We start from the raw sequence: 14,046 nt of genomic DNA, 5'->3' as shown, positions 1-14,046 counted from the left end.
TCTAATGTTGTTTTAGAAACGAAGTTCATCTTTTCATTTTCCAAAACCAGCTAGAGTTTGTTTATTTTGATTTTCCCATTGTGTGATTGGTCGGCACTGCTGCTGTTCTCTCGCCGAACCACTGCATGATTGATAAAATTCCTCCCCATTGTTCCCAATTCCTTTTGTTCTCCGTTTACGGCAAATTCTAAAGCGATTGTAAACTGCATAATGATGAAATAATTTTGGCGACACTGATAGCGTTATTTTGGCGGGCTGAATGGGCAATTTTCTCTCTAAGAGAGTGCTACCAGTTGCTTTTTAACGGAAAACCCTTCCCTCAGACCTTAAGGATGCTTTGAGAAGTTCCTTCAGGAGCTCTTCAAAGAAATCTACCATTTATTGTGTCGAAAGTTAACCTTCATAATGTTGCTCTAGGAATTGCTCCAGAAGTTACTCCTAGAACTCTTTCGGAAGATTTTCCAAGAACCCTTTTAAAATTTCCTCTAGGAATTTCTCGAAATCAACCAAGATTTTTTTCGGAAGAATTTCCAGGATAATTGCGTGTTCAATATGTCAATCAAAAAATTAAAATTACAAATTTCACAGTCGAAACCCACTAGCCAACTTCCAGGAATTTCTCGGAAAGTTCTTGCAGGAATTCATCTAGAAGTTCTTCTAGGAAATCCTCCGGAATTTCTTCTAAACTCCTCGGAAAGTTCCGTTCAAGAGTTTCTTGGAAAGTTCCTTCAAAAACTCCTCCAAAAGATCAGCCAGGAATTCTTCAGGGAGCTCCAATGGGAATCGCTCGGAAAGTTCCTTCAAGAGTTGCTTCATGAATTTCTCAAAAAAATTCTCAACCCACCTTCCAGGAATTCAAACGGAAATTGCTTCAGGATTTTTTTTAAAGAAATTCCTTCGGTTTTTTTTTCCAAGAATCCTCCCCCAAACGCCTTAGGAAATTGTTCGAAAAATTCCCACGTAAGCTGCTCCAGAATTTATCCCATAATTTTTAGCTTAAAGTCTTTTGAGATTTTTCAAGCTAAATCTCCCAAAATTTCTCCATGGACTCACGTAGAAAACCATATCTGAATTTCCGAAGGAGTTCCCAAAAGATTCTATAATGCAGTTCCTGGAAAATAAAAAAAATTTATGTAAAAAATCGTGCACAAATAGCTGGAGGATTTTTTGAATAAATTCTTTAAGGAACTTCCTGTGTAATTTCCGGTGAATTCACCAATGGACTTCCTGGATGCATTCTTGAAGGAACTTCTGGAGGATTCCTAAAAGATCTTCGGGAAGAATTTCTGAAGGAACTTCCGGACGAATTCATGAAGGAATTTCTGAACGAAATCCTGGAGGAACTTCCCTATGGATTATTAGTTGGTCTTCTGGATTTGCTTCCGGAGAATTTCTAAGACATTAAACCACCACGCCACCTCCGATGGCTGAAAAAGATTCATCAACACTCCGCACCTGATAAAATTTCGCGCAAAGGTCTAATTCTTTTCTTGAAAAAAGTAGGGTTACTGCTTCTTGATTTCATATAAATTCATTTCCGCTGACCTGGAAAACACGGTTTTCAGAAAAACGTGACTAACAATAAAATCAATGTTTTTATACCTTAAAATATTGCGAAGAAAGTGTTCTCGGATATATAACCAACTGTCTCTAAGTCTTCAGATTATATTCTATCATTAAAAAGAACGAAAGAATAAATCGTTGCCAGCTAGGCAGAACAGGATGCAGCAAACAGCAAGCTCGGCAAAGCGGTAAACAACCAGTAAAGCTGGCCGCTCGAGGTCAGTCATGTCCACTCTCTCGGAAGTTTCCATTTACGAAGCTGGCTTTTTTATTCCAAGGAAGTTCTCGCATGGGTCGGGGATATGGCTTCAACTGGACAAGAATAGGTCTACTGAACGCGTGGTTGAATTGCATCGGAAGCAGAACGAAAACTTGGCATTCTCCACATCCTGGCGTCGAACACAAAGCACACAAGAATACAACAGGCGCTGAGGGTAGTTATGAGCCCAATCGATCCAGCTTGTTACTTTTTTTCAGTATCCATATGTTAATCCAGGATCCATGGAGGGCAAGTACTATACTACCTTCCGTACCTTCCACATCATTCAGCGAAAAGCATCTTTAGCTGCACCCCTACGTTGATACGAGCGAGGATAATACACATCCGTTCACTTTTTAGGAGCAGTGTTCCTCCAGAAGTCCTTGTAATGATTTTGATCCAAGAGATGCTACAAGAGATGTTTTTTTTTAGAATAAAAAGTTGCAGCTATTATTAACAATTACCTACCTGCTTGGTGACAGCGGTGACAACACAAAACATATTTTTTTCGCCTACTCTATCTACTACTTTTATCAATTGTCAAAATTACTTTGGTAATTTGATCAAATTTTCCTTGACCTTTTTCCTTGAGAACTGCGTACTAGGCTTAAGAGGCTAATGATGATGATGATGATGATGATACTACCATCTATTGTAGCAAGGCACCTGCCGATAGCACTGGCCATATCTGCAAAACGATTTGATCATGATTATACTACTGTTTGTATTTCATCAAACTCCTGTATGAAGGGCCAAAATGGGTGGGGTGGTTCCATAAGCAAAGATACTTATGCGAATCCACGGGATGAATAGAGAATCTCCTTCCAGAAGAAAGTTCGTACACACAATAATATAATCTAGCCCTCGTTTCCCAGATTGACCCAATAGATGGGGAGAAGAGCCCGCCCTTTATCCACGAGATGTTAACAATAGGAAGTTGGCGATTCCACTCTTCCTATCCAAATCGCTTCAATCGGGTGCCCTGATGGTTTTTTTTTGTATGGTATTCAATCATATAGTTTCAATATAATTAGGTAAGTATATAATGGAATTATCTCACCAAGTTCCAATTCGTATGTCCTGGATGAGGGAGGACCTTTCCTCAACACCAGCTAGTTTTAGATTTATGCTGTCTTCCGAGTTGGAAAACCAATAGTTCGTCAAAAAATGTCCTGGCTTAAATCGGGGAATATTCTTGTTCAAAGATCGAAAAATAGGGTTCTTGATTTCTGAAAAGATTAAATGAAAAGACGGATGGCAGTATCATACATGAACATAACATGAACGTTTTGATTAAAATTAATATGTATTGTGTTTTTTCTAATGTCCATGAATTGGAAGAGTTGGTTAAGAGATTGGTAAAAAAACCTGTGAAAATCGGTTGAAAAACCACTGAGTCATAGCCTTTTTTAAATTTAGTTACAATGATTTCCAAAATGAATCCTAGTGTTAATTACCTATATAGATTGATCTGTATGATGTCACTCTTGTTTTCATGGCCAGAAGATATGGAAGGAAGGTATTTCAAACCCAATATGTACTTCAATGTCATCAATTTCAATAATAAGATAACACATTACTTCTTCGAATAAAAAAATGAAGTAGATGTTTATTGATTTTTTTTGTAAAAATCTTTTTTTTTTGTTTTTGTAACGATGCAATAGAATACATCAATAAAAAAATGGATCCCATTAATTTCATATTTGCATTTTGTTTAGAAAAGAATGAAACAGAAACAGAATGCAAAAAATTCACGGACAGAAAATGTTTAACATTGAACTAAAAAATCTGATTGTTTTTAAATCGTCACATTTTTTAGAAATTATGTCGAAATTTATTGTTTCAACCAGACTTTCTGAGATACTATCAATAACAAATTATTTTTATTTCAACAATATTAAAATACACACATTTGAAAACAACCTCAGTAGGTTTTTGTGGACAAAATAAATTAATAGTATAAAATTTTCAAATTACAAGTCATTTGATAACTTAATACTAAGGACACACCTGTGGTACTTGTACCATGGTACAAGAGAACAAGAAAATTATTCCAAGACTATCTTTAATAAAGACAATAATTGGTATGGTACTCATTTCAAGATTCTTGTACCATGGTACTTGTACCACCAGTGTGTCATTAGTATAACTCGCTGGGTTTGATGCTCGATACAGAAAATGTTTGGGTTGACGATTTTCTTGACTTCCCTGGACATCATCGTGTTATGATTGACGAATGCAAAAATGGTAATTTATTTGGCTCGCAAAAAATAAATGTAGAAATGCTGAATGAACTTGCAAGGCAGCCATTTCCCAGTGGAGAATGTAATGCCGATAGGAAAAAGTAAAATATATGTTAATATAATGAAACAACGCCAGGATTTTGGAAAACTAAACCATTTCCTCTGATATCAAGTTGAGCATGGCCTCTTTAATAATATTTTTTCCGAAAGACAAATATTTTTTTTTATAAAACCAAAAATTTGAAAATTCTACTAATTATAATAGAGATAATACCAACAACTTCAAGAAAAACAAAAATGTTTGAACGAGTAAAGCGAAAAAAAAAATTGTTAGCAATGAATCGTCTTGCAGAAGGATCAGCATTATAGATGAATTTTTAAGATGATTTATATTACAATCCAATTTTACTCAATTTAATTTACTTTATATATAACTAGAAGAACCCGCCCGATCTCGCTCGTAGGTGCCTAACTGTCAATCAAACAATCGATTGTAGCGTCGCACTCTATATTGAGTAAATCTTACAAATCGATCAGCCCGTTCGTGAGGTATATTACCTCAAAGGGAATGCAAACTTATTTTTATATATAGAGATAACCTTTCAATAAGACAGCTGATGCTTATTTTGATTTTATGGAATGTCTAAAGAAACATATTTCTGCAACAAGTACAATAATATGAATGTTTATTACAGTTAGTTGAAACGACCACCATTCATCAATTTTGTATATTAAAGTCAACATTTTATTACACACTAGCAGACATGACGAATTCATTTCGCCTAAAATTGATTAGTCCTAGAGCTATACAGAAATATGTTTTATTTGTATAGGAGCCCCCCTTTCCAGAATGGGGAGGGGTCTCGACTCATCTAAAGAACCTTCCATCCTGTTCAAATCGATCGAATCACAAGAAGCAAAACTTTAGTTTGTTATATCGATTTAAATTTTCTTGTTATTCTTGTTGTTTCCTTCGTTTTCTTGCCGGAATACTATTCAATGTGTGCAATAAATCTTAAGTCTAAAAATTGGAATTCAATATACATATTGACATATGCTAATCAATACTCATCGATGTGGAATATCCAAGGAAATAGCTCTATATTTTCATAAATATTGGAAGCTATAGTTTTGTTTCAACTAACCATAAAAAGCATAAAAAGCAAGATATCCATACCTTAAGAATATTGAACTTTTAAAGGTTTCATACGAAAGTTCATTAAAAAACGTTTCAATTTTTGAAAATTAATTAAGCTATTACTAAACTAGAGTACGAGAAAGGCAAAAGAATTTGGGAAATTCAAATAGATTGCGTACTAGGCTTAAGAGGCTAATGAGAAGAAATTCGAAATTGAATCTCAGTAGTAGGCTGACAAGGAATTCTAGATTGTTAGCAGGGGACAAAGAAAATAAATAAAGATCATTCAGTGTTCGTTTCTTGAGGCGTGAACACGCCATTTGTTTGCAAGTGTCCAATGCTTATTTAAAAAAAAGTTTTTTATTGACTCTACTGCCACTATAAATAGTTCAATGCTCATCTTGAGAAGCGATCCGTATGATTTATTTTTTAATAATTTTGCTTCATTTATTGTTATTTACAGTTTGAAAATAGTCACTTTCGAAAGAATTCATCAGCACATAAACAAGTGGCACCAAAAACTATGAGTTTTCTTGTGAAAACTTTAAACAATTTTTTATGGGAATGCGGCCGAACTCCCAAAGATTTCCCGTTGAATTACAAAGATTTTCTCGATGAAATAAAACTTGTGGCTAAAGGCCACAAGGCTGAAAATTGGTTGGCCGAATAAATGACCTCTTTCCCTACTAATGCTTTGAACATACTTTACAAATAAGACAATTATTTTGAGCTTTTAGTGGATTTTTTTTTCACATATCATAAGATGAGCTTGTACTATCCCATTTAATTCCACCACTTGATTGTAACTTTAACGGTTGTAACTGTTAAAGTTACAAGCAAGTAGTGGAATTAAATATAATAGTACGAACTCGTCTACTTATAAAATGAAAACTATGTTAATATGCTTCAGCTCCAATGCATTGGCTGTTATGGCTTCAACCGTGCCCATAACGTGAAAAGCAAGCTGATAATGCTGCATGCTGCATCGTGTCATCAGACAGAATTGCTGTTTCTTAGACATGAGTATCTTAGTATCTATGCAGTTGTTTCGCACTTAAGTCGTTAACAAAAGCTGTCCTATTTATAGGACGCTTGGTTAATATGTGTTATGGTCGTTGGAGTTACACTCCATCCATAAATTGTCCATATCGGTTTCTCGAACAATGATGATTTTCGGAAACATCCACTGTAATAAGGCACAGATCCCGGGGAAGCGCCTTTCTTATTCAGCCCCTGTTTGCGAGAATAGACGCTGTTTGAACCGCAACTTCTTAGTGAACAGACTGTCGAACATATATTTGATTCTACTCTGCGAACAAATAAGTAGAAAATGTATCGAACAGTCAAATAAAAATCAAACAACTTCGATTATGTCACTTTTCGGAATAACTCGTGTTGCTTGGGAAAGATAAAAATTGTGCGATGAAACTTTTGCTCCCATTTCGCTTCCCTGCCCTCGAGAACACGATACATATCTCATCAAATTTTTGTTCAGTAGATTTTTTTTTACTCTGTGAAATGTACATTTTTTTTCAATTCTCCACCTCTCTTCCGCAGGATACTTTCCGCTGCAGTCCGAGTACTGTCTGGTGTGGATCTGCCTGGATGTGCTGTTTTGCACCGCGAGCATCATGCATCTGTGCACCATTTCCGTGGATCGGTACCTCTCGTTGCGCTACCCGATGCGGTTCGGCCGGAACAAGACCCGGCGACGGGTGATACTGAAAATCAGCTTCGTGTGGCTGCTATCGATTGCGATGAGTCTGCCATTAAGCCTAATGTACTCGCAGGTACGTTTGATGGGGTTAATCCAGCAGCGGGCGAAGGCGGGAGGGCACGGCAGGAGTAACGGGCGAGCTGCAAGATCCCGTTTGCCGATTTCTTCCGCATGATTCGGCTTCACTGGGGATTGGTAAATTGATTGGTTATGGCCCCCGGGGAGGAATGATAAGGAAAATTGTCGTTGGCGGTAATGACGTTCCGTGGTGCAACATCTGATGGAATGCGTTGCATATCGAAAATCATATCAGCTAGAAGGGGGACATTTTTTAATGAGAAAATATTCAAAGTTTCAACACAAAGCTTTTGGATTTTTATTTAGGGTTCATCTACACCACAAGCTGCTAAGGATCCTTAAAGACTTACTGCAAAAATTAGAGTTTTAACAGTAGATCTTTTTTTTAGGAATGCATTATAGGATTAACTCTTATATATGCTGGAAACGTAACGTTCATTGAAACTATAATGTATAACTACATTTTCTTACCTTAGAAAAATAAAAAAAAAAGTAAAAATAGGCTGAGACAAGATTTTTGTGTATTAGCAAATTTAATTGAGCGTAGATCGTGTTGGATATCCCTCGATTAACTGAAATTATCCTACAAAGAATGTACATTGGAATTGATATGAAATGATTTTCCTTTTCCTTTCATAAATAAAATATCACAAGTCGGTCAAAAAGCCGCTTGATGCAGTTTGGCAGAGCCCAGACCATTTGTGAATAGAAGATATGAATGATTTTCATAAAAAATAAGTTTACTAAATGGCCCTGGGATGTATTACTAAGCATATGCGGTATTTCGAAAAATTTCGTTTTAGGGCATTCGAAACGAAATTCCGCGGAATTTCGCGGAATTTTAGCATGGCGAAATCTGATTTTCTGATTTCGTTTCGTATCGTTTAATTTCAAAAATTTCGACTGAAAAATCATACTTTTAACGAAATTAAACGGAATTTCGCGGAATTTCGAAATGAATTTTTAATATTTCAAATTTTCATATCATAAAAAAATTTTGCTGCGCCGCTGAATAAAGCAATTCGAACTCTATTCAAAATTTGGATGCATATCAATTCTTTCACTAAATCTCACCACGTAACACAATTCTGTATCTTGAACAAATACACATTTGGCTTTCCACTTAAAAATTTCTTCAATGTTAAGTGTTTAAGTATAAAATGTGTTGCATAGCTGTTGATTTAAATAATATTGTTCAGTGACGTAAACATAATTTGTACATCTCATCGTTTGGGTATGTTCTATTTCTATTTAAGTTGATTGAGTTTTGTAATATGTATTAATGTATTATGAGGCGATTGTTTGATCTGTGTTCTAGTTGTGGGAACTTTTCGTTAAAAGAAATATTCATCACTTGCAGAGCTGTTACAAAGATCCTGAAATATTTTGTGCGGCAAATCCGCGCCGACTAAAATCAAATCCTCGCGACCCACAATTAAAATCTGAGCAAATACACGTGAAATATCAATTTTGTTATCACAATCTACTGATCATCTCCTCTCAAAGTTCTTTTTTATAATATTACTGATTTCAAATATTATTTGAAACTGCAACTTTACATACATCAGATCATTTAGAAATTGGGCACTTTTAAATGTGTATATTTTTCAAACTTTCCGTTCAATCGAAAAGCTTTCAAAAAATGGAACAAAGCTTAAATTATTTTATTCCATATAAATAACTGAATTAAATCATACATTGAAGAAATACTCGCCCTTTTCTGTTGATGCCGCTTGTCAGCTGGCGCACATCTTCTTTAGTCATGATTTTGCCTAACTGTTTTCACCAATTCTTCATTTGACCAATGTCACCGATAACTGTTCCTTTGGTCATCAATTTCTGGTTATTTATCGCCCAAAATGTCTCTATTGGATGAAACTGAAGACAATTTAATGGATTCAGATTTTTTGGGATGAACTGGACTCCATTATTGTTGTATCATTGTAGCTCTTCCATGCTACAATGGCAGCTGGCTAAATCTAGCCAAAACGTAAATGGGCGATCATGGAACTGAATGAAGAGTTAAAACCGGGTTTTGACGCGGATGAATTTTGCAGGACTGTGCATAATTAGTTTTTCTTTTCTCTTCCTGCATGGTGAATGGGACGCTTCATTTTTCAACTTAATTTTCCAAAGTTACATTAATTTATACGGTCTCATAAATATTTTTAAATATTTTCTTGGCCCAAAATCTATGCGGAATGCACTTCTTTTATGTAAATTTCCAAGCCAGTGACGTAATACGGATATGTGTCCCACGTTTCGCAGGACGCTTGCTGGTAACATTACTGAGTTTGAACAACCATTAATTAAAAACGGATTGCAGATTTGCAGATTTCAGAATGCTTAAGTTTTGTGCATTCCCTAATAACTTATTTATTTCAGATTCTTGAACTGATTCAGATCATTGTCATGATTCCGTATATCATGGAAATGTAGAATTTTCTCACATTTTCTAGATCCAGCAGATCCAGATTATTCAAACGCTTCAAAATCGTACTGATTGTCTGTCACAATCGTGCCGATGCGGCGCGTTTTCCGTAGGGCAGTTTGTTCTTAGCTTGGACAACGTTGCTGATTTTAAAAGTTAATATTTAGCAATAAACGTAAATGTCTGCGTTCGAGTTTGTTGGCATAAAATTAGTTTACACTTAATAGCTAAAGGCTTATACATTGTTCTCAAGGTCTGCAATGATTTTGTTGTTTTTAAGCACTATAATCATTTTTTGTCATTTTTTTCCATCTAACAGTTACATTTTTCCAAGTGAAATTTTTTGTGTTTGTAACTTTTGCTTCTCTTACATAAATAATGGATTAAAAAGGAAGATAAACATCGAGTTTTGAAACATATTGTATGGAAGGTTCTGTACCAAATTAATTTGGTAACACTGGCGACCACCTCGTCAGAACTACCGACTGAATAGTAACAAGGCAGTCTCGATTGAATTGTCACATCATGTCCTAGCTTCCAGCAAAAACGTACCTATGTTTTATTGCTAAATCACAGCAAATCACGGAAATCTGTTCTTTATTATGCTGAGCTGCAGAAATAAAAACTGACTGTGTATTTTTAATATTGCGAAAATTGTTTAGATACTCTAAATTAACTTCATCCTATACTGCCGCTAACCGCAAGTTAGTCTTATCTATATAGATGCCATATCCAGATAAGTCTGACTTGCAATTAACGGCAGTATAGCTTTAGTAGACCCTCAAAACTCTCAACTTCAGTAGGTTCAGGTACTCCATATCCTCTTAATTATTCAGAACTTTTATAGATTTCTTTACATTCTATTTTCAATGGTTTGAATCTCCAGGCTTTACAAATTCATCATGGAATGAAGAACGTTTTCCGGGGCACCAGGCAATGTGAGGCAAGTAGGCTGAGCCCGGAACTGTCCCACATAATCCGGGACGTTTGGCCAATGTAACATAATGCTTTCATGATAGCGTAATAGTGTTGCTAGAGTAAGCGCATCCCACGGCTATTATTGTTAATGTTCGACTCCCATCAGCGCACCATAAAATTTTTCTAATCGTTCTCTCAAAAATTGAGAGAAAGATTGAGGTAAAGTGATGAAACGAAAAAAGGTTTTCGTCTAGCAGTCATGATTTTCGTTTATCTTCCAAGGTTGAGATAAAAGTGATGGATGAAAAATGCCCCTCACCACAACAAAAAAAAATGCTCGCTCAATATTTCCAACAGACCTCAGTAAAAATTGAGAAAAAGTAAAGTTTTCTACTCCAATCAACAGATGTTTGAAAAGTTTTACAGATTTAATAAATCTTCTTGAATTTGGTTGTAAATTTGCCTGGTGATTTTATTCAAGATGTTGATTGAAATGGAAAGGTGGCACTTTGAATCTGAAATACTTTTCAAAATGGTGAACAGATCCAATTAAATATTGATTTCCTGTCTGTTGATTGCAGTTAAAAAATCGGCTTTTTTTTATTTTTACTGAGGTATGTTGGAAATATTAAGCGATGAATATTTTGAAAATGGTGAACAAAACTGATTTCGGGAATGATTTGCGATTTAGGCGTAACTTATTTTGTAAACAAACATTGTACAATGGATTCCGGAGAATTCAAGCGTTTTTATCTCAAACTAATTCCCTTATCTGGTAAAGGAAAGCTCAATCTGTCGGATTCATACCGTGGTTCTGTCATAAAATGCTTCCTTTAGCAGGAATTCATCTTCCAATGTTTGTTTACAAAATAAGTTACGCCCAAATCGCAAATCGGTCCCGATTTGTTACTTATGTCCTTTTGTAAAATTAAGCCAGATAGTCCATATGGCATTTGGGTAACAATAATTTACTTTAAAAATATTAAACAAAATTCAGTTTTCTTTCATTAGTATTCTCTTTTCTTCGTTTTTTGCATTATGTATATAATGCAAAAAAAAAAGTGTTCAATAAAAATTCCGCGGAAAAAAAAGTTTCGTTTCGTTTCGTAAAATTTCGAATTAAATGGACCTCGATTTCGTTTCGTTTCAAAGTCTCGGAAGTAAATCAGAATTTCGTTTCGTTTTGTTTCGAACCAAAAATAGTATTTCTAATTTCGTTTCGTTTCGTTTCGTCAGGAAAAAATGTGTTATCGCATACCCTTATGTATTACCATAGTAACATTTTGGTATTACAGGTTTACCTCAATTATATGGACCCTCGATTATATGGACCCTTGATTATATGGACCTCGATTATATGGACTTTTTACCTCGATTATATGGACATTTTTTTTAGCTAGATTTTTTTTTGTGTTTTGGGGTCTTAAAAAGATGTTGAATATTTTAAGTCATATTTTACATTGATTCTATATTTATTATGGTACATTGGGGCAAATAAAGGCCTGTAAGGCATGTTGTGATGTTATATATGGAGATGCACTCTATGTCATATGTTCGATTGACTTGATTTATTTACCATTTTCGCGTTTCAAAATTTTATTGTATATAATGATAAATATACAATTCTTTAATCTGCAACAGTGAAGTGAATTGTCAGACTGACAGTATGCGGAGCAAGTGATAAGATGAAATTGTCATATTTAGCTGTTAGATCTTTGCTTCCAACCTTTTTCTGCTTTTGGTGCATGGAATTAAGTATAGAAGGACGGATGATGCATTAACATTTAGCAAACCGGACCCACTGAGACTGATTTTTCAGGTATCCACGAAACTGGAAGAGTTTATTTTAATATATGATACATAAAGTTCCAAATGGTTTTCAAACCTGGCATTATTTCTTCTGGACGAATTTGATAATTATTTGAATGTAAAAAACTGAAAACTCTTCGAGCAGTCTTGATGTTTAAATAGATGTTGTCGAATATCCTGTTACTCACATTTGTTCAACACAAGGCTTAAGGATTATACTGACGCTCAACGGTAGGAAAAGAAATTGAATATCTTTAGAATGTTCTTGTTGGCAGTTCTTAAATCAATCGCTGCTAAACCATTCAGCAAAACGTGATCCTGAAACGCTCATGCAAACTCGTTCATGCTGTGCAGTGTGAGCGATGTGTTTTTCGTTAGTGTTGTACAAAATAGGGTTTCTCACCCCATTCCCGGCCTAACATGCGCACGACTGCATTATTTAATTGATATTTATGACTAGGGGCAACTTTTCTGAATTTTGTGGGCCGTGTAATATTGCGATGGGGTTCACCTCTGCTTCAAAAATAGTTATTCTTGCTAAACACCGCTTGAAAAAGCTTTTATTTGATTTAAATTAACATGGTGCAGCACTCATTTCAGTCATAGGCGATTGCTTATCCGGCATACCCCAAATCTCCTCGGCATACGCAATATTTTACTCAATCTCTCAACATCTGACTCTCATTCGCTCTCTCGGGACGGTAGAAAATGCGACGTAAACAAAAATATGCACGTTCCACGACAACAAGATGCCAGATGGTATTATTCATAATCATTTTTATTTGGTTGAGAAGATATATTTACTCATCCAAATTTCTTCCAAACACTTAAAAACAATATCTTTTCCACCTTTTGAATTCGAGAGAATTATAAATAACATGATAGCGTCAACGTATTAGACAGTTTTCTTATTAACGATGAAGGATTATCTTCATACTAAAATAAGACTTATGGCCTTTTGGCAGCACTATACAGCTAGAAGTTCTTGGGCCGAGGTGATTTTTTGTTCGGTTTGAGGATACATTTTTAAATGTATTCCAATATGTTTATATAAAATCTAGTGATGAAGCAATGGTTGTATCGAGCATTGTGACGATTTTCAGGTAGGTGTTTATTTGATGATACCGTTTTGTAAAAGTGGAAAGAATCACTCCGGCTCAGTGGTGTGGCAACGGAGAGCGAAGTTTTGAAATCTACATTTTTATTTTCTACAATTGGATCAATTAGGAGTAAAACAAGTGGTTGAAATATATTGAGTATTGTGAAAGATAAATGGGAGACTTTTTAAAAATTATCAATCATAAACCTACGGCTTCCAAACAGTATAAATCATTAGTTTTCTGTGCAGTGAGCCGGGAATCGGGTCCATAGGCCCAAGTAGTGATTTACCCTACAACAGCGCGTTGTGATGAAATTTTGAATGCAATCTCAAGTTTTGTCCGGGATTTTTATGAGGGCTCGCCACTGTGCGTCGTTTTGAATTTTAAAACCCGTGGGAAAATACAGCCCTGCTTTAATATACGAACATAGTCCAAAATAGCCATAACAATTTATCCTTTAATATTCCACTTAGCAGGTGTAGGTGCACTGTTTCTGCACTGTTTCTCATCAACAATTTTTATCCGCTCAATCGATTCTTCAATTTTTTGAGGACAACTTTCCCAAAGAACCCATACTTTTTGACGAATAGTGCTGGTTTCCAAGCTTGACCTAACATTCGCCCGATTTAGAATTAAAATTTTAAATTAAAATAAAATAAATTTTGAATTGAATTAAAATATTCTAAAATATTATTCCTGTGAAAAAGTTGAACTTAAATAAGTCAAAGAATTGACTGAGACAATAAAACGAGATACATTTTTTGGCGGGAAATGACGGGAAACGGGAAAA

The 14,046-nt window shown here is 35.2% G+C and overlaps 1 protein-coding gene across 1 annotated transcript in view; it reads left to right on the top strand.

The window, feature by feature from the left end:
* LOC134221957 (muscarinic acetylcholine receptor gar-3-like) overlaps positions 1-14,046 on the top strand; it is a 338,661-nt gene that overhangs the window by 202,587 nt on the left and 122,028 nt on the right. The window contains 1 exon segment of the mRNA XM_062701120.1: positions 6,761-6,993. Coding sequence (XP_062557104.1) covers positions 6,761-6,993 — 233 coding nt within the window.

The sequence above is a fragment of the Armigeres subalbatus genome, chromosome 3 (assembly GCF_024139115.2).
Source record: "Armigeres subalbatus isolate Guangzhou_Male chromosome 3, GZ_Asu_2, whole genome shotgun sequence".
NCBI classification, from domain to species: Eukaryota; Metazoa; Arthropoda; class Insecta; order Diptera; family Culicidae; genus Armigeres; species Armigeres subalbatus.
Note: the sequence above shows the minus strand (reverse complement) of the source record. Positions and strands in the feature narration are given on the sequence as shown.